Here is a 24,261-nt window from a genome sequence, read left to right as displayed (position 1 = left end):
ACTCCTGTCAACATTGTCACACATTCACCAGAAAAAAAACCATTAAAGTACTACTAGTTCAAAGCATAGTAAATATTTAAATCCAGTAATGGCAGGCTCTGTGAGGGTAGACTTTGCTTTTGAAATGTTCTGTTAGCTGATATCCTGACTAGCTGTGAGGTCTAAACACTAGGTAATAAAGTGGTGACCTGTGCTTCAGTGTTCAGTGTGCTATATTTGGGATGTAGATAATGTGCAAGAAAGAGCTCCATACTCCTGCATAGCTTAAATAAGCAAAAGTAAATAATTTCTCTTATGTTTTAGCTGTGTCTCTGTGCTCTGATTGTTTGCATTTACACTTATGGTTCCAGAGTTCCTGAGCTTCTCAATCCACTGCCTTCCCATTAGCACTAATATATGCATGGACTTTGCTGCTGCCCTTAACAAGAAGAGTGTAGAGACACTAGAAATTTTATTGGTTTGAGGCAGACACAGATGTGACTGGTTAAAAAAAACACCTCTAGAGGGAGGGGACAGACACAGATTCATAAAGAAATGGGAGATGGTAGTGTTCAGTGAAATGGGGAGGCTTCTCAGCCTAGATGAAAGGATGAGGGATCAGAAGGACTGCATGTAGTGGCCTGAACGAAGCCTTCTGACATCAGTGGAGTGACTCCTTTTGGCTTCAACTGCTTTAGTCAAACTTAGTGAATCTGTGTAGTTATATCAACAACAGCTTCAGTCAGACTCTTCCATGGGCTGGTACCCCTAGCTATTGTTTATTTTCAAGTTTGTCTTCAAGAATCTACTGTTACGTTTCTGTTGCACTTTTAGTCCTCTAACATTTCTTTCCGAAATCACAACTTCATACTTCCTGTGCTCCCTCTTCTGTTATGTGAAATACCCTTTATATGGTTCTTTTTAGTGCACTTTAAAAAGACTGTGTCTTAAGAATCCTAAATCTGTAAATGTGACTGAAACAAAGTGCAGGCCTCTGAATTTTAAGAAATTCAATCTCTGAAGGAAAAAAAAACAAACTGTTGTTTCAGAGGCAGTGTCTGTCCTGTTCATTCCCCTATACAATTTATTATGACAAACATTTCCTTTTTTCTTCTAAAATTATCCCGTAATAAAAATAGTTGTTGGGTTTTTTTTCTGTTTAATAACTGAATACAATTATGTCAAATTACTAAGTGATTGAGGAGAAAATTATTAATATCTTCAAATTTAGCTTTAAATTCTAATGTCTGATTTTAATATCCAACAAAATTGTGTTAGTTGCCTGAAACTGCCATCAAACAATATTTTTATATGCAGTAGAAATTTTGTTATCCTTAAAGGCATATCTGATTAGAATATAGATAATTAAAAAGTGTTGTCACATTGTATAACTTGCATTCTTTCAAAGCACAGAAATACAGGATAGTTCTTACTGTCACACACAATTTCACAAGTTACCTAAAAGCTAAGGTTAAATAAAGTCAACACTGTACATCTGGCATTGTCATGTTCTCCTTTTGAGTGTAAGACCTTGGATATATGCTCTGAGTAGCTTGTCCCATTCTGCAAATGTCTCCAGCTTTAACTTTTCTGTTACTCAGTCTGAGTGAAGCACAGGTTTTATCGTGCAATGATTAAAGTATGTCTGGTGTATTGGAATATGCCCATGAGGGAATATTTGTTTTTAAAAGTGATTTTCTGGTTTTGAAATTTATTTTGCTTTACAGTTCTCTGACAGGCATGTTTTATATTTGTGTAAACACATCTGCATGCACACATGTACAAGCTTTCTGACAGCTTCTTCAGCTTTTCAGTAAGGTACCCTATGGGGCTGCATGACAGAACTATATATTATAAGTAGTGTTCTTATCAAGCTGGTACTTCTCAGAAAGTATGAATATATACTTCATTTATTCTATCATCCCAGTTTTTTAGAATATGCACAATCAGAAAGTCTGGTAACAGTCAATTGAAATACCTAAGTTAACACAAAGAAGAGTTCACCATTTAAAGGAAAAATGATTTATTGATAGCTTAAAAATAATTGTGTTATTACTACAAGTCATGTTACCCCTTATGACTACTTCTGGAAGACTGATATAATTAGCCCAGTTACTTGTTTAAAGGACTATAATTGCATTTAAATCAGGAATATATGCATACATATATATATATGGATATGCTTGATAAATAAATCTAATTATACTAAGACAGAAGAGTATATTATTAAGTTCAGTGACTGAGGATTGCATAGACATTCTTTCAAAATGGTATACACAATTTAATTTGAATCTAACTTCTGCTGCTTCTTTGTATAATTTTTGGGCAAAGAGGCATTTTTCTGAGCAGTTGCTTCTTCTGATTCACTGAATTTCTGTAGAGGCTATTGGCGCAGCTTCCATGAAGATGGAAAAGATACAAAGCTATTGAAAATTATTTGTGACGTTACTGAACTACTTGGCTTTGCTTTAACTTGTACCATGTTAACCTCATAAGCCACTGGCTACTGCTGAAGAGTTGCTGGGTTTGAATTTACTTGAAGGTGTGTATTTGTATTCAGGCACATATATGTATAGTGTAATAATATAACTTCTAGGCAGTTTTTAAAATGGTCTTTGGAGAAAGAGACAAACTATATTTATTTTGTACTGTGAGTAATAAATCACCTGAATTAACTCACCTGCTTAGTTTACTATAGCGTCCAGAAAGTTTTAGTAGAAAGCAGTAAAGTAAACTTGTACACTTTCAAATATTTCAATTCACTTTATTTTTTCTATTCCTTATGTAGTACCTTGGATTTTATACTCTAGTTGCTAGTCTTGTTTAGTTTTTTAAACCTGAAAATACACACCCTGTATTTTTACTTCATCTGCCTTGTCTTCTTCCTCGAGTGTTTTGATCTGTTGTCAGTCAGGAGACTAATGGAATTAAGTGAAGGAAAGTGGCCAGAGAAAAGGAATAGATTATGTCCTCAGAAGAAAGAGAAGCCAAAATTCTGTCTGTCACGCTGAGTTTAAACTACAGGAAAGATAAAATATTTTTCATTTTTATTCTTCCCAAAAGCCACATTCTTCTTGATTGTTCTTAAAAGACAAGATGTGAATATTTCTGGAGCGCCACACTTGGTTTTAATGCAAAGTTTGTCCCGATCTGATACTTTGCTCTAGAATATTCTATCTGTTGACAGAACAGAAAGCCTGGAAGGGCTTGAAGCAGGATAGAATCAAGAAACATGCTGGGCTTGCCCCTATCCTGCACAGGAGCATATTCGGGCTCATGCTTATTTGAAACGTAGCATGCTGCTTCCTACTGCAGATTTCAGAATATATACTAGAAAGCTAAATGAAGTTCAGTATTACTTTACCCTGGCTAGCACATCTGCCTGTGAAGGCTGGTGCTGCTCCTGTTGGTCTCCAAAGTACTGGGTAGTCCTAACACAAGCTATGAAACCTCCCAGTCTGCCACCCCTCAAAAATTCACCCACCACAGTTAAGAACTCTTTTATTAATTGTTCCAGCTGAAAACCCCACTTGTGCTGTGGGTCATATCTTGTGAGCTTTTAGAACTGAATTTGTGTGGGAAATACTTAAAATGTAACAGATATTATGGTAGCAGTAGTATAAAAGCTTTAAAACCTACTTTTTTAAGTGAGTCTGTAGTGTATGTGGCCATGTCAGCATTCCAGAATATGCTGGTTAGAAACACTTTCACATCCAGTGAGACTTAGAAGGTTGTGAGCACACTCACCAGTTCTGCTTTTCCTCCACATCTATTATTAATCCATATTGTCCCTGAAGAAATCTTACTCAGCTCCATAACTTACACTACAAAAAACCAAAGGAATTATGAAATAGTTGGAGTGTCACTCTTAAAAAGCAGTTTTTAAACAATGTTTCAGTTCTAAAGATTTTTCAAAGGGATTGGATAGGTTTCAGTGAATATTGGGAATAAAAAAATTTTTAGCTCAAAGAAATTTTAATAGTATTTTGAATTATTAATGCCAGAGGTGTCACAGTACTTCCAGAATTCTGGTTGGTAGGCCACTAGCAAAGACAAATGTAACTATTTTGCACCTGGTTGTTATGAGCAGTGGAGAAAAACACCTTGAAAACATGAAAAAGCAATTGTAAATAAGTAAAAAGGAAGGCAGTCTAGCTGCATGTTCAGATGCAGAGCATCCAGAGCCCTGATGCAGATCCAGATGCAGACCTGTCCAGAGAAACTTCCAGAAGAGAGGAGGTCTAAAGGAGACAGCGATGAGGCAGCAGAACAGTAGATCTAGATGTCAGGAAATGGAGACAGATGAGTAAATGAATACACACATATGTGTATCGGAGTGGTGGAAGGGAAGTAATAATGACATGCAGAGTTGGAGGAGGAAAGGAAAGAAGTTGGGCAGGGGAAGGATGGAAGAGGAATCTAATTAAGGGAGTGAGGGGCCAAGGTAGGTGCTTATTCTTTTCTAAAAACCAAACCAAGTTTTCCTACCAAGTCCCTATGAAGTTTGATGTTATACATTTTTTGAATCAAAGCAATCATTTATGAAAAGTTAAGGATGGAGAGAGGGAATACAGGTTTTAATTTGTTTTTGACATGAAGCTCTCGCTTCTGGTCAAGTTGTTGTGACCTCAGAAGTTACTGTGTTTGGCAGGGAAATTCCCACAACTCCAGTGACTCGACAATTTGAGTGTAATGTGTTACTTCACTCAAAAGGCTTTGAGCATACACAATTGCTGTATTCATTTGGAAACAGTAGATTGTTAAACTATGCCTAACAGATCTGAGCCTGCCTCCTGTATGGACAGTGAGATCTCCTTTGTTTTTTCCTTCCCAGGCTCACTAAATCAGAAAGGCAATAGAAGGCATCTTCTTTGCAATGGGTTTCTTTCAGGAGAGGTCTTTATGAAGTGTAATAAAGCTAGATGCAGAAGTGAGCTAGATAAGGAAAGCCTGCAGCATAGGGGTGAGACTGGGGAGGGACAGCCAGTGCAGACTTGCCACCACATTGAAGTTACCATTCATGCTTTCCCAGAAGCAAAGCCTGAAGCAACCTTCCTCAACTTTCTAGACTGTGCTTCTTGTGGTGATGAGCTTAGAGATGCAATGAACTATTTCACTGAAAGAAATGGTGGGTATTTTTCTTAAATCCAGTGTTTAAAATTCAACATTTCACGGTGCATTTGAATGAGACATCCCTCTCCTCCTCCTCCATCATTTTCGTATAATATAACTTCATCTGTTCTAGATTTTGAATCAAAGCATGGGGTTGGTGGACAGTATTTAACTCATGCTGCTGACCATGTTAATTTATTATAATATCCCAAGTTTATACTGATGGCTTAACGGAAGATGAAGCAAATCCAACAAATAGTCTTTGTGTTAAGCCAGGGTCTTAAGAGCCAGTAGTTGCATATACATGGAAAGTAAGGATTACTTGTCTTAGCATGCTAGCAGACTTCTATTTGAAGTAGGAGTGTTTTACTTTGATTTATATAACTTTATATAGGAAAAATGGTTTCTGGGAAACTTTCCTTTAGTGCGCATGATTTGCAATAGGATTGTGTTGGGTTTTTTAGCTCTTGAGGGACACCAGAGCAGCACTAAGTTTTCTTTTATATACTGTTCAGTCATTTGATTGGTATTATTTCCTGAAATTTAGTAAGTGTGCATCAATAGCCTAACATAGCAGAAATATCTGTTGGCCATCTCTCAATCTGACTTTTTTTTTTAAACATACATACACTTCTGAAATCCATCCCGTAGCAATAAGTAGTATTTAGGCAGCTGCTTGTTAGTATCCTGCAATCTCTCTACTTTAGCCGAAATTTTGTTATGTTTTAGAAATTGGTTCAAAGTGGATTTGTGTCTGAGCATGAAGTGCTAAACAGGGGTTTTTGTTAGACAAGGTTGTATCAGAGCGCAGTTGTCAATCAGGCAGTGGGCAAATAACATTATCATATGGTCAAATGTGTGTTTTTTAAGAATGCGTTTTGAAGAGTGATGTGTTTTAAGTATGGTTTACATTGGTTTTTTGCACAGAAGTCTTGAAAGGTAATTTACCTCTTTTTTAACAGGACTGAGTGGAAAACAGGGCCTGTAACAGAAAAAGGGTCTTTCAAAAGCATCTATTTTTAAGGACATAGTCTAGCTAGACCTAACTTGTCTCTGTATTTGCAGTGGTGAGCAGTGGCAATGAAGGCTTCATATTCTAAGGAAGTCTTAGGTATTGGAAATTAGCAGATTTCTTAGTAAATCTGTATGTTTGAAATAGTTCATTTTACTCCTGCGGTTATATCTGTATTGAGGGCTTAGAATATAAGATTTGATGAAAGTTTCCATGTGTTCAGTGCGATTTGCCTGTCCAGGCAACATTTTAATTTTCTTGTTCAGTAGAGATAATAGGTTTTTATTTTAAATGGTGAAATATCACATATACTAGGCTTTTTAAGTATGTTTCCCCCATCTTAATAAACATCAATCTTTCATCCCAAATAACCATACTCCATACATACAACATGTCAGTTCATTCTTTCAGCCTTTTCTTATTTTCCTGTGAACATTTTCCTGGGTGCAGTGATTTTTCTCTTAAGATAGATGATGGGTGGCAGAGGTGGCCCATGAGCCCCATTGCAGGAGCAGTGGGAGGTGTGACAGCATGTGTGTCATTGCTCAGAATTTTGCTCCCCAACCTCTGCAGCCCTTTAGGAGCCTCGTGCCAGGGTGGTTTCTGGCTGGAGCTGTGCTGCTCGGGCTGTGCTCATCCCAGCCGCTGGCGCTGTGTGCTCGTGCCAGCCGCTGCCAGCCCACGCTGCTGGGCTGCGGGACGCCTGTAGCACCTGCTGGGGCTTCTGTTCTGGCTCTGCGGGGGCCCTCTGTAGTAAACCCCTGCTGAAGACCTCAGCTGTCACTTTGATTGTGGGTTTGCCCTTTTTGATTCTCTCTGTGAGACAGCAGAGACCCTGGAGATTTGTTTTGAGTGGTCTGAACTTGGTGAATATAGTTAGTAAGAAGCTGATCAAGGTCACCATCCTGTAAGTGAGCTTATTTACCACTGTAGACATAAAAAACTTTTATCATATGTGACCTGCCTGCTTGGTATGAAAGCTTTTTGAGTCAATTTGTGACAGGTGAGTGTCAAGCATTACAAAAGCAGCACATAGCAGCCCGCACATGCATTTCTCTGTGCGTTTTCAGTTCATCTTCTGCATTTCCTAGACAGTTTTGATGGTTGATAGTTCTCTTCAAAATCTGTTTTTTAAGTAGAGCTGCACCTTTTCGTAAAAATGAAGAGGAGATGTTACAAGGGGAATTGAAATAAAATAAATGTATATTTTGGTATTTGAAAGAAATTGGATACTATAGTAGTATCTGTATGCAGAAGATTTAGAAGTAAAAAGTGGTGTGCACGTGCCAATGTTTAAAGACATGGAAAAACATTAAAATAGTTTTATTTTGATATTGTTTCTTTTCCTTAAATGGGTGTAGCTGTTATAACTAGGGTCAGTTAGAAATGGAGACTTCTGGGCTTTTATAACAGTGTGTAAACAGTTTTAATGGATCTTAGGCCTGTTTCTTGTCTGGGTCTTGTCTGTGGTAACATTTAAAACCCAGTCAAAGTAGATGTTACATGTACTGCATCAACTTTTTGGTTAAATCAGCACATGGTTGGGTGTGTGTGTATGATATAAAACAGCAAAAACCTGAACATGTTGGTTGGCTTCTGTTTGCCTTGGCATTGATTACCAGTTTTGATGAAGTTCCCTAACAAATCTGTGCCTTTTGCGGATGTGCCAAAGCATTAAGGGAACACCTTCACTTACGTTGGTTTTAAAAAATGTCAGATGGGATGACCCTTTTAAATTCAGGTCTAATTTTCCTCCCAGACAAAATGAAAGAATAATTGATGATAAACTTGAGGTATCTGAAAGCTCACCTTTTTTCCCCAAACATGAGTTGTTCTAATAAAATGTACTAGCACTGCCTACAGATCAAGACTGTTGTAATTTATGCTATTTAGCATAGCTTATGGGAGCTTGGATCTAGTCAACAAATATGATAGAGTGTTTTGATGAAATCAGAAGCACTTAGTAAAAGAACTAAAGTAGATATACTGGTTTGGATTTTTTTGGTTTTTTTAAGTATGCTTCTAGACAGTGTTCGCACCCCACATCCTCACTTTTATGTAGTGATAGTCTCTACTGCTGCAGCATTTCTCAATTAAAGAAAAGTGTAATATAAGAATTGAAAAACAATGGAAGTTTGAGACTGGTGTGGGTGTAGTGTGGAAGTCCTAAGAAAAAGTTTATCTTTGTTAATGATTTGCCTGTGTGATGTGATGAAACTTAAATACTTCACAGAGAGAGAAATTGGTTTAATGGAAACTTAAACCTCAGAAACTTCAGAGTTAACTTACTATCAACAGTAGTGCATCATGAATGTCAAGACTGATGGAGTTCTGTCCACAATAAAGATATGCCCCTAACTCTTGATTGTGTTACTATATCTAATGGGAAAAGAAGAATGAGAGCCTCTAATTCTCAGACAAACAAAAAAGAGCTTAAAGAAGTAGATAATTTTAAGCCGGCACTAGTGTCGTAACTGGTATTGCTGTATCATTTCCTTATGAGAAAAGACTAGAATATACTCAAAGTTTCCAGAAAACACATTGTCAGACATTAAAATCACCAAGTTTACAAATACATAAAATATGTTTAGTTCTAGTTGGATTAAAGTCATCCACTCCTCAGTCACCTGAAAAAAAAATCAAATTTTGATGGGGTGAGTTAAAAGAGTGGAAGTTAAGTGTAGTCTTTATTCTTAATGTTAATCTTAATATCTAATTAATGTTAATCTAGTGTTATTCTTACTTCTTTAGAAGTTTTGAGGTTTAATATATAATTTTAAATAGTCTCCTTGGTCTTATAAGCAGAAAAAAATTACTGGAGTGTCTTGTGCAAATATATTGTAGTGGTCTCCAACATGGTAATGAAAAACCTGTGGTTATCCCTTTGGAAGTGAACTTTTTATAGCACCTTCATGGCTGCATTCCACTGATCATAATGGCAGTTTGTTTTAGCTGTATAATGTTTTCTGTGGAACTCACAGGTTGCTGTAAAAATGTAGATACTAGAGAAGGATGAGTTTTGTGTGGCATGGTGGTTTGTTATTTCTACAAAAATACAGTGCAACTTTAACTTTTTCCTATAATTGCATTTGTAGATCAGAAGCCAAGAAATAAGGGTCATACATGGAAGAAATTATTCTTCCACCCATTTTATCCAACTGTATTACAGCCCTTTAGAGTCATGATTCTGAATTCACCAAGTTAGGTAGGACTAGGTAACAGCATGCCTTGTCATGTGTTAAATAATTGCTACCTGGATAGCTATTAAAAGTCAATAACATGAAGAACATAAAAGCATGATTATTTCAGCTTTGTTCTTGAAATGTGGATCAAAGTTTATGTTCATTGTACAAATGAGTCATTGCAAGAATGAAGAGAGCACTAAAGGATATCTCAACTTTCTCTCAATTGTGGAGGTTAAGTAAAATTGTTATATAAAGGTTTTTTGAATCAAATATTAGGTTTCCATCTGGGGAGAAGGAAATAAAAATAAAGAGTAGGTAAATAAATCCTTTTACTGTTTCAGTCGTTGAAGAAGAGATGGAAAAAAAAACCCTGTAGAGTTTCTGTAATGATACAAATGGCCAAAATATTTTACTGTGTCTTGGACCATTTTTCATAGCTTTTAGCTTTGAAATACATTCATTTAAATCAATGTGGCCTCTTCTTGTAAGTCTTGATTTGGTGGGTTTTTTCGATTAGGAGGGTAAAGTTCTTTTGTGGGTCCAGAAAATGCTTTCTGAGTACAGTCTCTGTTTTATAACCTATGAACTCTGTTCCTTGCCCATCAATAGAAACATATTATGTCTGTGAACGTGTATTCCTGTCCCTGCAATTTTACATATCCCTGCATGAAGCAGGCATGATTCTTTTGGACATCTTATTAACAATATGTATACACACAAAGTTTCATTAGGGTGTACTAAAAAAAAATTTAGAACAAGATTTGTTGTTGTATTACCTTCTTCAAGCTGTATTTTAACGATGTGATATACTAAAACCTTAGTTCCTCAAATATGAAAGTTTCTTAGATAGAACTCTTGGCTTCTTTATCATTTTCCTTCATATTAAAAGAAAATCTGAAAGGAGATGTTACCTGAGCATATTTAACACTATCTCCATGACAACCAGCTAATTAATCACTATCAGTCTGGCTTTGGTCCTCTTCAGTGAACTGATACTCTCCAGCTTTTTTTCATATATCTTCTGTGTTTTCTATGAAGGTCATTTATTTAGTGACACTATGTCATTGGGAATAGAAGCTTTTTAATACAAGAATCAATTTTCTTTAAAGCACGTTAAATGTACCTGTGGTTTCCTCTCAGTTTTGCTTCCTGCACAGTAGTGGGGATATTTTAAGGTTAGAGTTTTGGGGTTTTTTCCCTCTTCTTGCTTTTTCTGAAATTTCCATCTTTTTCCTCTTGGACATAAGGGTTCAGGTAGTGCATTATGACTGTGGCCACACTGCAGTACAGAAATGTGCAAGCTAAGTTTGCATCTAAGTAGGAGTGGGCTAAGGGTTCAAGCAGTTCCTTTGCTTCTTGGGACTGATTTGGCTGGTCTGAGCCTCCCTTGCTGCATTGCTGTATTCATGCTTGCTTGTGTAAGTCATGGCTGCAGTGTCATGCAGTCAGAGTTTCTACAACGTTAGAGGTATTTGGAATCAATCAACATACCTGTCATGGCTGCTGCACAATTTTTAACATTTATAAATTTGGTTAGAAGGCCTGATAATAGTATTACTGCTGCAGGTAATTGCAAATTTTGCCCTATGACAGCAGTCTTCAGCCTGTGAACTGTAAGAACTTAACCTCTATAGAATGGAATGTATGTAGGTGCTCAGACTAGCCATCCATATAACTCAATACCCTGTTGCTCCTAACAGACTCTCATAGAGGAAACTTGTAGGGACTTGTAGGACTCAACTGTAGGGACAAGAGATAGGGTGAGATTGTGCAGGATCTTTTTCCCAGAACATTTTTCCAATCTTCACCTGTCTGTGGCTAAAGAGTTCAAAGTTTGCAGGCAGTAAAAAGAACAAAAGCTGAGGCTAGGAAAGAAATGTATTTCTCCATCCTGAACAGATCTTGTATTTTTAATTTTTTTTTTCTGAATGACTATTCACTGTCTCTTACAAATTAAATATGTTTATACATATGAATTTATACACATTATGTAAATAGAGTATATCCCTCAATCCTGCAGTCTCCTTGTCACTGGCACATGCTTAGTTCCAATCCTTGTTTTCCTGTCATGTCTCATGGATGTATTATTGTTTTATTGTTTGAAGTTATTCCATATATTTACTCTTTGGGTGCCTTTTTTTTTTTTTTTTTTTTTTTTTTTTTTTTTTTTTTTTTTTTTGCAGATAGTTTCTGGGACACCTTAATTATTTATATAATTTAGTAGTACTTCTGAAAGCTGGATATTGATATTCAGGTATAGTTAAGAACTCTTGAAGATTGAAGTAGTACATTGGAAGAATGGCAGTTATTTAGTAGATTTGTGTATCAAAGCAAGAGAAAAATCTGTATTTTTACTGAATATTTTATATATTGTTGAAAGTAAAAAATGCATATAACATGCAGTTAAGCTGGTTTTAATATGTGCAAAAAAACAATAAAGAAAGCAACAATGTTTGGGCAGCTCCTTTATTTTTCTTCACATGTATTGAGCAAACAAAATAGTTTCAGAAGGCTGAGATGAACTGGGAAGGGCTGGAAATGATTTTAGGTAGTTTCCCTCATTAGTTGTTTTTAAAATTATTTTTATGAGTTTGTGTAAGAATGTATAACAGAAGATAATAGATATTTTACATAATAAATTACTAAGGAGATTGATCTAAGCAGCTCTGAGCAGTTTAGTACTTGGGATTTGTATGAAGTGAAGTGGTGACAGGAAACTTGCACAGAGCTGGAGATGAGTTGAGCTGCAGAAGTGACCATGAAGATGGGAAGAGGTTTCTTTTGTAGTAGATTATGTCTATTCTCAACCATTTCATTCAGCTACTTACTTGACATTGTGATGTGTCTGGATTTAGAATGACATATTAATGATTTTCTCTTTTCTTCTTTGCCCTTTTTTTTTTTTTTTAATTGTTTTGCTTGTTTGTTCCTGGCATGCTACCAAACTATTACATATGAAGATTGCTGTGTTCACTGTATCCTGGCTTGCTTGTTCTGTGAATTTCTCACCCTCTGTAACATTGTTCTGGGACAAGCATCCTGTGGCATCTGCACATCGGAAGCCTGCTGCTGCTGCTGCGGGGACGAGATGGGGGATGACTGTAACTGCCCCTGTGACATGGACTGTGGCATAATGGATGCCTGTTGTGAATCTTCAGATTGCCTGGAGATCTGCATGGAGTGCTGTGGGATCTGCTTCCCATCCTGAAATATTTATCCCTTACAATTTTATTCTCTATACAACTGGAGAGCTTTTCTTTAAATACATTTGAAGAAAGACAAGGTAAGATTTTCACACTTGCACTGTTAATTCCCTTTATATAAATATTTTTTTAAAAAGCAATCCTCAAATCTGTATTCTAACACAAATTGTATAGTTTTGTATGTGAAACTAAAGCTACATTCCAGCTTCCTTTTGGCTTTGCAAATGGAAGAGTTTATTGAAAGTGAAATATAGGCCTGATACTGCAGGCCATATGAAGGCAAAATTCCCATTTGAATCGATAGGTTTTGGTCAGAGAACAGAGTGCAAGGCAAACCTTAAGTATCTGCCTTTACCTACTTTAATGCTTAAACACTGAAATGCCTCCATGCATAACATGCGTTTACAGGCATTCTGAAAACCAAGATATCTCTATTTCTCTCTCTTTGGGTTGAAAGCAACTTTGCTCTGTTGTTTTAAACTTAATTCAAAAGCCAGCATCAGAAATCTTCCATGGGTTTTGCTATAGTGGTCATGTTGGCAATATGTCTTTTGTTTTGAATATCTCATTGATTAGAGAGCAGTTCCTGGTATTTTCCATTGCTGATATTATCTGACAATCTCAAGTCAAATATAAGTTTTGCCCTGGGCTAGAACAGTACCAGGATTTCTTTGTCATCAATCAAGACAGGATAGACACCTTATCATTTTAGTTCAGTACTATTATTACTTGAAATGCTTTCTCTTAAAAGAGACTTTGGAAATCTGTGTAGACATTAAATATATTGTCAGAGTAATAAACTAATAGACGGACAATACTTCAAAATTTGGCTATAAGAGGAAAATTATTAGAAGTTAACTCAAGAATCTAAAGCAGTGCATGAAGTGGCCTGGTCAGTGTTTGTGGTTTTGGAGCCAGTGTCACATAACTTACTATTTATTTCTTTGTGGTGTAAGAAAGATATACAGAGGGTAGTAGAATTTAAACAGGGTATAAAAACAAATTTAAATTGACTTGATTAAAGAATTCTTTCATTAAATGCAAAAAGCAAGTGAAAAATGTTTATTCTCAGATACATTTTTAAATATTATTTTTAAATAACTGTGTAAAAAAAGATCATTTTAAAAATATATGATATGCTTTAAAACTAAAAGGACTGATTTAAAATATTTGAAAAATACAGTTAGTATCTGTTGGACCTAACTGTTATTCCCCTATTATGCCATTAAGTTTTTCCAAGAAATATCTCTCTTTTGTAATTGTAATTGTGGAACACATAAAGAGGTTTGTGGCATTCCCAGATTTAGGGAATCAGTTTACCCAGTTTCTTTACCATCTGCTAGTTTCTACCCTCCATGTCGGTAGCTCACAAACTGTTCTTTGTAAAGCACCTACACATCTTGATCTCACATATGTAAACTTTCCTGTTTACACTCCAGGTATTCCATTTGTAGAGCAAAGATTTGTAGATCTCCTAAATTCAGTTCTTGTTGGAGGAGTCATCAATAGCGCCAATAGCATGTGTGTTGAGTGAATTGGCCATAAATGTCTATTTCTACTATAGTGAATTCCGTTTATGCAAATGTGACAAGCTAAAGATCACAGGAGTGTGAAGCTAAGTCAACAATGGTCTGATATTAACCAAAGCTTCTTCTTGTGAACACTGACTAGTAGTGCCTACTACTGCAAGTTATCACTGAAGCCAAATCCTTACGTGTGCTAGGGAGCTGGGAAGTGTTACATTTTGCCTTAGCATATGCAATATTGTGGTGTATTCTGATGCAATGCAGATTCACCCTCAGAGGGTTTCCTAATCTGTTTTTCTGATAGTTACTACAAGTATTATTCTTATTATGTTTTTTTTTCTTTCCATATATTGGGCCAGATTCTGATCTGTATTCCATAAACTAAATGCATTTTCATTCATGTCAGAATTTTCTATTGGTTAAATTCCAGTAAGAGAGCACAAAAATATTATGGTAATAGGCAGGCTAATAAGGAATAATATAGTTAAATTGATAAATTCCCAGTGCTCAGAATCAGGCTCATGGGGCTCAATTATGACTCCTAAAAGACTGAACCACATTGGGAAAGGGGAAGAGGTGCCTTGGTTGAGTGGCATTGCCTGGAGGCATGTTGTCTTTGTAAGGCATAATGCCTCTGGGGAAATTGGGGGCATCACAGTGAGCATTGGGACTCAATGCACCTTGGAAAAAGTCTAGACAGTACTTTGTCCATTGTAGGTGTGTGGTTAACACCGTGGTTGTGGGAACATGTTCTCTGGGGCTAGACAGCACCATGAACTGTCTCTACTCATGTCCTTCTGGTCACAGAGAGGTGAATTAGGGCTGTTTCTTGTCTGATTGTGCTTTTGGGATGGGGAAGAGGACTCCCAGTCTCTTGTCCTGCCCCAGTATCCATGCCCTGCTGAAACAGGTCCAGTTCTGTGCTTGGAAAATGCACATTTGTGTATCATGCTTTTAGTGAATGCTAGATCTTACTAAAAATTACTTTTATCACAGGTTGATATGTTTTTTTAAAAAATAAATTAAAAATACCAATCTAGGGAGTTCTTTTCCTGTGTAAAAGTTATCTGTAGAGTTCATCCTGCACAAGGCCTTGTTTCTACTTACTGGAACTTAGTGGGGTTTTGATTTTTTGAAATTGTAAAAGCAATAATTACAAGAACTTTGTTCGTGCATGTGTGTGTATACTTTCCTCACACACATGGACATACACACACAGATATGTCTTTTCCCATTTTTTTGGTGAAATACTAAGTGAAAATAGTGTTATTAAACCTCATAGTGATTAGAAGTATCAAAGTATTACAGACAATTGAAAAAATAAAAAAGTGTGTATTTTTTGACATTTAAATGTAATCTGCTACTGTTTGTCATAGAGATATTAGCACTTTTGAAAAATATATCTTTGTAGCAGAGAATATTAGAATGTAGTTTAAGGAATTCCTTTCTATATTTACATCCTTAAATTCTGTTTTGTAATTTTCACTCTGTAATCAGTCTTGTAAGCACCTTGTGTAATAAAAAAAGCAGACTCAGAAGTCAAATGTGAAAATGGAGTTTAAATAAAATGAAAACGTTAGAATTTAATTGTCTATTTTATAATAGTTCTTGTGAACTTGTACAGTGTTTCAGTTTATAGTTCTGCAAACTGGCCCATTTGAAAGACATGCTGTTTGTATTTTATATCAATTGGATGTGCTACTTGCAAACACTATTTTGAAATAAAGATCTTTATTTTGAAACTTTTGGATATCAATTTTTTTCTAGTCTTGCCTTGTTACTCCTCTGAAGAATAATTTAATGTCTTTTTGTGTTTTTTCTTCTACTTTAACCCTTCCTAGAGATGTTGGCCTTTGGGTGACTTGCACAGAGGGTGAACTGGTGTACAAGTTGTCTTACAGGTGGAGCTCAGCCAACTCAGACACTAGAAGCTGTGCTAGCATGAACCTCCAGCAGTAAAAAAGTTCATTATTAAGAGGGAAAATTCATTCCTTGGTGAAATTGGATAAAATAGGTGAAATTACAGTAATGATTAAACTTTATCAAAATGAAAGTTATTTTACTACATCCACTGCAAGTCTTCAGTTTACTAAAAACAAGCTGAACCAAGAGTGTAATCGGCTCTTAGTATTCATATTATTTTTTTCATGTTGGCTTAAGCTAAGTGTGAACATCCTTATAATACTTTAAAACAGCAGAAACTGCATGTCCACAGTCTTTTGCACTAATTTTCCTACATCTATACAGATATAGAGGGTCAAAAAAACTTGTTGCTCTGGTCATTACAGAGGAAAGATGATAAAAGTGGCAAAAATTGTGTTTGAGTGTGTATCTTGCATTGAGACTGTGCACCAAAATAATTGTTCTACTAAAAGAACTGATAAATGCATAGGAAAATAGCATCATTTGATACCTATTTTAGTTGGTCTAGCCAGTATCCATAATACATAAGATTTCTAGAAAAAAATAGCTCCTGTGAAGAAGGATCAGGAACATTCAGGAGCTTTTGGATTGAATAATGGCTCTATTTCAATCATAGTTCTCATGTTAAGAACTGTGTGTTGACTTTGAAGAATCACTGATTTTATAATATTCTAAATGAGAAAATTTTCTGTGTTCTTCACACACTTAGGCTTTTTCACATTATCTTAATGGTTGCAATATTTGATGTATATTCTTGGAGAGCAGTGCCAATTGTATTTATGTATCTCTATGTTAAAGCTTTTATTGTCTCCAGTCTTGTAACTTTCTAAAAGGAAACAGATTATAGAATGAATGATGTATCTGAAATCTTACTATTGGCACCAAAAATAAGTTAAACATTAGAGAAATGTCTCCCCAGTGTCTTGTCTTAGTGCATACACCACATACTGGAAAACTCCACATTGTGTTGCTGGTAACAGTAGTAGCTCTAGAATCCTACAAACATTAATCTTGTGTTGTCCCCTACCTTCCGAACCTTTTGCCAGCTCTTAGCACTTTCAAAGAGAGCGGGGAGACTTTAACTCAGCAATGAAAGAAGTTCAGTAAAAATAATACCCTGTAACAAGACGCACTTGATGAGTATGCTCAGTGCACTTGAACGTGAAGTTGATTGCTTGTACAAAGTTTAGCTTACCCTTAAACACTTGCTTATGCTATTTACCAGTGATTTGGTGCTAGTGTCATAAAAGGATGGGTTTCCTCACCTTTAGAAATCTTTAATATGATGGGCTATTTCTACTATAGTTGGAAAGAGAACGTTCTCTGAATTATCATTGTGCAAAACAGGCAGATGTTTAATTAGATTAGATGTTAATGTCTTTATGGTTTTTAATCATGGGTTCATAGAATGGCTTGAGTTGGGAAGGACCTTAAGCTTCATATGATTCCAACCTGCTTGCCATGGGCAGGGACATCTTCACCTAGATCAGGTGCTCAGAGCCCCATCCAACCAGGCTTTGAAAACTTCCAGAGGTGGGGCATCCACAATTTCTCTGGATAACCTGTTCTCATGCCTCATCACCCTCACATTGGGAATTGCTTCCCAATAGCTAATCTAAACCTCCCCTCTTTCAGCTTAAAGCCCATTCTCCCTCATATTATGACTACACGACCTTGTAAATAGTCTCTCTCCATTTGCCTTTTAGGTTCTCTTCAAGTAACTGGAAGACTGCAGTTAGGCCACCCAAAAGCTCTTTTTTCCAGGCTGAACAATTCCAATTCTCCTATCAGTTCAGCACACTTCATAAAACACTGTGTGCAATCCTGTTGTCTTATTTTGTGTATGCATATTATAGCAATTGTTAGTACATTACCATTCAGTACTCATAAAAATGGAATGTAAGATGAAAGACTGTATAATACCTTTTATACATTTTATAGTGCCTTACTGATTTTTATTCTGGTATGCGTATGCTATTTTAACTGACAAAGTACTCCACTGTAATTGGGGCTCTTTATATCATCTCAGTAGGGTATGTAATTGGTGCCCAAGCACTACACAATTCCTCTTCAATCAGTGATATAGGATTCAGAAATTTGTCTCATCTCCAAGTTGCACAAAGTGACCACATTGTGAATATGCTGTACTCCAGTATATTTCATGTTACAATCCTACTTTTTGAGGCACCAGATTCACAGTGCCTACCTTTGTTTCCTTAGCTTTTTTGCAAGGTAGTATGTTTGGTTTTGTTTTGCTTTTAAATTTTGGTTCAAAGAGAATTGAAAGGGTCTTCATTATGGAAGTCAGGGACAATATCAAGATAACATGTTGCATTGTAAGTTGTTTCTTCATCTTTTCTATGTTCTCTGCTATATGCAACTTCTAGTCAAAGAGACTTGTAAAAGTGATGTCTTTGGAACTTTGGACTTAGCATCTAAATAACTGAAGCTCGATAGTGTTGAAATATTTGAAAATGAAAATGAATTGATTTTGTCTTTCTTGCTCAAATAAAGCACCAGAAGGTCTATCAATATGGATTCTGCAGGATTTTGCAAACTGACAATCTTCAAAATAGTTCTGCTTACAAGAATAAGACTAGCACATTAGTTTCAAAAGAGCACATTTGAGAGTGGCAATATATAAATATCTCTGCGTGTGTGTGTGTGTATATATATATATATATATATATGCCAGTTTTTTGATTCTGAGCTACCTTCAGTTACTGAGGACTAATTAAGAACAAGCTGGGAAGAACAAATATATTAAACAACGCAGTATTTCTATCCTCTCTAGGAAATGCAACTCCATTTGTCTGTTTCTTCATGTGAGGAGGAGACACCTTGATTACATATTTAATGTAGGCTAACAGCCGTGGTTTAGAATCCACAATAACTTCAAGGTCATTAGAAGAAGTGTGTGAAGGATAAAGGGAAATGTGTTACAAGGATCCCACTACTCTTGACAATTGCTGTCTCTGACTACCAAGCTTTCATGGGTTAAGTCTAAGAAAATTAGGGTATCCATGACTGAAATTTTATATTCGCTCTTGTTTCTTCAGAAGGAGTAATTAGAGATATTTACACAATTACATTTTAGTAAACTATTATGTCAACCTAACTGCAACACATATTCTAGTTAAAGTACATTAAACAGCAATCCAGAAGCAATTTAGCTACAGAAGGCATTATTTTCTATCTAATTATTTGCAAATTAATGAATAAAATTAAATTCCAATCACTGAAAAAATGAAGTAATGGTGAGAATCAGAACTACATATTAGTTAAAGCTATGCAATGCATAACAGAATTAAAGCCACCTTTTATTCAAATTCAATGCTTAAAAAAGAACAAATCCATCATCTTGAAATTTGACTTGTAGCTTGACATTAAAAATAATATGAGTAGAATTTTCAGTGGGGTAAGCACAAAACTAGTTCAAGTAGTGTCACTCTCAATTAATGTACTCAGGTGCTGTGCCCATTAAAATTCCCACTTGTGGGTTCAGCTCTCTATGCAAATGGGGTCATTACCTGGAGAATTTAATTGGGTATGACACTGGGAGTAGGAATTTTCCTTTCAAAATAAACCTTCTTGCACACATTTTCACTAGAAATTTGATTGTTACATATACTTCATATTGTTTGGCTCTATAAATATTTACCAAAATTGAGAATGTCCTCACTTACTTATTCTTTTACAGGTAATTCATAATGCATCAAAATGATTTTTAAATTGTTCCATGTATTGCATATGCAAGTCTTGTTGCAAAATATGTGGTGAAAATCTCTCTTTTTTTGGTATTAAAATGGTATTTTTGCATGTATCACATCCTTTTGAAGCTGATATTAATTTCTATAATGTCTGAAAGCAGAACCATAGTATTTTTGTAGTACATGTAAGTGAAAAAAAGCCTTATTTCATACTGAGCTCCTACCTTACACATTGTTTGGAAAAGACAAAAAAATATTGTGTTTCTTAGGAAAAGACAAAAAAATTCTGTGTTTCTTAGTACTATTAACTTCCAACTTTTCTGGACATTACTTCGCATAATCACTTGTATAAATAAGACTAATACTGAAAGATATTAATCTCAGAATGAATATACAAATCTTGCAGAAACACAGAATTACATGATTGGATGAAACTTCTAGAGAACTTCCAGTTCAGCAGTCTAAGCTCTAACAGCATCTAAAAACATTTCTTGGAAGCCTCTGATGAGGGGAATTTTGGATACTAGAGGTAGATCTCACTTGTGCTACAGTAAAGTCTTAAGAGATAGAAAGCTTTTTTCCTTACATCCCATTTAATCTTATTTTCATTTCTGCAAATAAAACTGATGTATCCATGTTCTATTGCCAGTGGATGTGTAGAACAATCACCGTTCTCTTGTCATAACCTTTCATACAGTTTGTACACTCCTGCCTAGTTTCTCTTGCCTGATCCAAAGAAATATAGTCCCAACCTGCTTTTCAGTGCAACGTTCATTTCAGGCATTATAAAACTGTATGAGCTGTGCTTCTCATTTCAAAGTATGACAAGACTGAGGGAGCAGCTCATGAAGGAATTTTTTTCAGCTAATAAGAATGTTGGATAGTGTATTGAGGTAAGAGATACATTCATGTCAATAATGTGCATAGATTTCTGTGGCATGAAAGTTGACAGTATTTCATTTGCAGCTTAACTTCTGTAAAGGAAAGAATCAGTCCAAAGAATCAGCATTATGATCATCTACATAATCCCTTGAAAGATTTTTGTGGGATTTGCAGAACCCTTTTAAAAATTTCAAGGATGGAGACCTGCAAGTGTCGTATTAGCAAACAAACTGAGAAAATGAATCTACCATATCATTAAAGCTTATCTACATTTGTTGCTTCTGTATTTTCACTCCATCTCAGCTTTCAGCTTCTTGCCACTCTTTTGGGCACTTGGTTTACTAATCCAGCATCCTCTGTGTTCTCACTGAAACTTCTTGTCCAGTTCTGTTGGGTCTCATTGCTTCTTTGATGCTTAATACATATTTATGAAGGAAAAAAAAACCTGCTGAAGAGTGATATTTTTTTCTTATTGAACTTATCTGTAACCTTGTAGTAGCCTTGCAATATGGTTTTAAGATCATAGGTGATAATGAATTTTAACATAAACAAACTTTGTTTCAAAAGGTTAGTGCTCCCTTACTACTCTTCATGTTCAAAAATGGTAATTAGAATAATTTTATTCACAGACAAGATGTAATGTATTTCAGTGTAGTTTTTTAATACTTCTCAATTATTATTCATTAATGAGAATAAAAGTTTTATAAAAATAATTTTACAGCCATAATATACCTGAGTTCTTAACACTTTTGATTTAGGACTGATATGACATCCTGACTTGCAATATTATACTTTAATATGTACAGGTGATGTAGACTGAAACCAAGTAACTGATAGGTCTCAGAGCCATAGTTGTCAAATGAAAATATGTTAAAAGGGTGATTTTAGAGAGGTTCTGAGGAAATTGGTACAGTGCCTGCAGCTCTTCAACAGTTTGATCAATGATCTGGAAACATTTTTAGCAGAATTTGTAGATGAATCAATAGTTGATGGAACAGTAATTTGAATACATTTCATTACAAGGTGCTTATTTAGAGCAATCTGAACCTGGTAGGATGGATCTCTTCTCAGAAAATGTTCTTCCATTCTGTGAAAGGTAAAGGAAATATTCAGAATTTCCTTTATATAAAAAACAATAATTTCAAATGCTTTGAAAAGACTTAGGGATCATGGTGAAAAGGTACTGAACAATGAGTTTCAGCTGAAATCCTGTAGCCTTTCATGGTGATCTTTCAATATTTCAATGGATAAGTGTGCTAAGGAAAAACACCCTTTCAGGCCTTCATGTTTCGAAAAACAGGAAGTTCAAAACAGAACATTAGAAATTACTTAGAGATATAGAATCACTTTAGCAAGAAAAAATTTCAGAGCTTATTCTACTCAAGTTTGTCCAGCAGAAGACTGAGCTGTGACTCCATCACACTGTACTGGTATCTTCACAGGCACAAATTACAGTGCTTTGAAGCCTTTCATATTCTGCCAGAGAAATACAGAAAGAACTGAGCTCTACTGCCAAACAAAAATGGATGTCCAATTTCTTACCCAAATGTACCTCTGAAGATAGTAATGAGTTGAACAAACCACCAAACCCAGCATTTGATTACTCACCTCTTGGCAGTCTTGGGCCACAACTGATGCTTTTCTCTGAGTTACACTTACCTTTAAAAGGCTGTGTGTGTATGAGAACTTAGATGAGATGGTATAGTACTACCTCATGCATTTTTCTAGTGGCAGGGAGAGATTACCCTGTGTGAATGGGTTTGTGGAATTATTACTTTTGTCAAACATTAAAAGAAATACATTTTTTACCACTGCAGGATGTCCACAACACAAATATGTATGTTCTCTATCACAGTAGTTGTCCAGGATAATATGTGGTCACACATGATTCCCATACCAACATTCAAATATGGTGCATGTAGGTTATAGTTCTGGACCAATAATTCAAATAAAGATTAATTTCTATTTCAAAAATGTAAAACACATTAGATGTTAATTTCAAGGGCAAAATCAAATTGAAGTCCCTAAGAAAATACCTTAAATTGGATGAATTACCTGTAAAACAAACATCATAGATAAAAAGTGAATTTGCTTAATATAAAAAAGTTAATAAAATGGTCTGTGAAAGGAAGATAAGCAGCAGTGTTAAGATAAATAGTTCACTCATAGTGAAATAAAGCATGAAAGTTCATCTATGATATAGAAGTTTATGGAAAATTCACAAGACAAAATGCATTCCAGTGTAAAAAACAAATGTGATTTGTGTGTTGTGAGCTGCCAGTAGGCCCATCATAACTGTTACAGATCTACTCTGAAATGTTAAAAAAGCAAAAATATAGAGCTAGAAGGTCCAATTCCTCTGGGCTCAGAAAAGGAAGTGGATACTGACTGTTCTTTGTACACTATCCTTCCACACCTTGCAATGCAGGAAATTATAGAGCAGGTGGAGAGGTCAGACGTGTGTGGAGACTTTACTGCATATTTCACTTCCCTGCTCCTTAGTTAGAGGTTAATAAAATGCTGTGTTACATTGATTCCGCTGTAATTTTGCATTCCCCTATTCCAGGAGAAATTTAGCTCACAAACTCTACCATTAGGTTTATTTATTTATTTATTTCCCTTAGGCTTCCTTGGTCCTGTGGTATTCTTACGGGAGTCAAATGATAAAATGAAAATTGACCCCTATGGAAATCATTAGTAGTTTGTAAGACTGTATTATGTGACATGGGGATTTCTCCAATGACCAAATGAATTTTACCCTTTTCTTTTCCTGGTTTCCAGAGAGAAAAGGGTTTAATAATCCACTGTGATGTATATGCTTGCAGGTGTGCTTATCCATTTTCTTACTCCCTACTAAGGACTTTTAAGCCTTGTGGTCTTGTTTAAAAGAAATGAAAAGTGAGAGCAATTAAAAAACCCAAAGAAAATCAAAAGGAGACTGATCTTACTCTTACCCCAGTGAGGGGACACTGGCAGACTTTGGTCAGTTCCTGTAAGCTGTCAGGGAATCCACAGAAGGGAGACTTACTAAAAGTATTTAATAGTGGCAAAACCTGCTGTTTTGAAATTACTTTCAAAATAAATCCTACTTCTTTGTCTCCTGTTTTGCAACATTTACTTTTGGAAAAGTTGTGGTATTCCCCTTTAATGATTCAAGATTCCCCCTCTCCCCCCACAAACTGCTTTCAAAATCTGTTGTTCCAAAGAAGTCTTGAGGAAAAAAAGTAAAAACGTCAGAAAAAATAATTTGCTAGTAGTCAAGAAAGAAAAGACCTAAGGATTGAAAAAGAAACTCTGTTGATATTAAAATATTTGCTTCTTTATTTCCTTTTTATCAATAATACTTTTTGACTCAAGACTAAATTGTAAAAGTTTTTATCCATATAACAAGCTAAAGCAAGTTTCTGAGATATTTCCTAATTAAAACAATAAATAATACACTGCATAATTGTGCTCCAAGTTAGCATTAATAAAGTATTATATGTGTAATTTTTACAACTAGAAGTATGTCTGTGGCTGTCATATCTTACTGTACACACAGCTTGATTGCTGCAGAGTAGACATCTGCCAGAAACATTTCAGTTTAGCATGATGAATTTACTGTAACCCTGTCAAAAATTACATAGCAATGCCAAAGTATCACTTTGAATATAGGTTGAAAAACAGAAATAAGTGTGTTGAGGAAGGTTTTCAAATTCTCTCAGAATCCAGTCATTACTGCTGTTACGG

At 35.5% G+C, this 24,261-nt stretch overlaps 1 protein-coding gene across 5 annotated transcripts in view; it reads left to right on the top strand.

The window, feature by feature from the left end:
- MDFIC (MyoD family inhibitor domain containing) overlaps positions 1-15,759 on the top strand; it is a 52,234-nt gene extending 36,475 nt beyond the window's left edge. For all 5 annotated transcript variants that reach the window (XM_038153206.1, XM_038153208.1, XM_038153209.1 and 2 more), the window contains one exon: positions 12,249-15,759. In XM_038153206.1, coding sequence (XP_038009134.1) covers positions 12,249-12,496 — 248 coding nt within the window. In that variant the 3' untranslated portion in view covers positions 12,497-15,759. The remainder of the gene's footprint in view (positions 1-12,248) is intronic.
- Positions 15,760-24,261: the final 8,502 nt, after the last annotated feature.

Source organism: Motacilla alba, chromosome 1A (assembly GCF_015832195.1).
Source record: "Motacilla alba alba isolate MOTALB_02 chromosome 1A, Motacilla_alba_V1.0_pri, whole genome shotgun sequence".
Classification (NCBI taxonomy): domain Eukaryota; kingdom Metazoa; phylum Chordata; class Aves; order Passeriformes; family Motacillidae; genus Motacilla; species Motacilla alba.
Note: the sequence above shows the minus strand (reverse complement) of the source record. Positions and strands in the feature narration are given on the sequence as shown.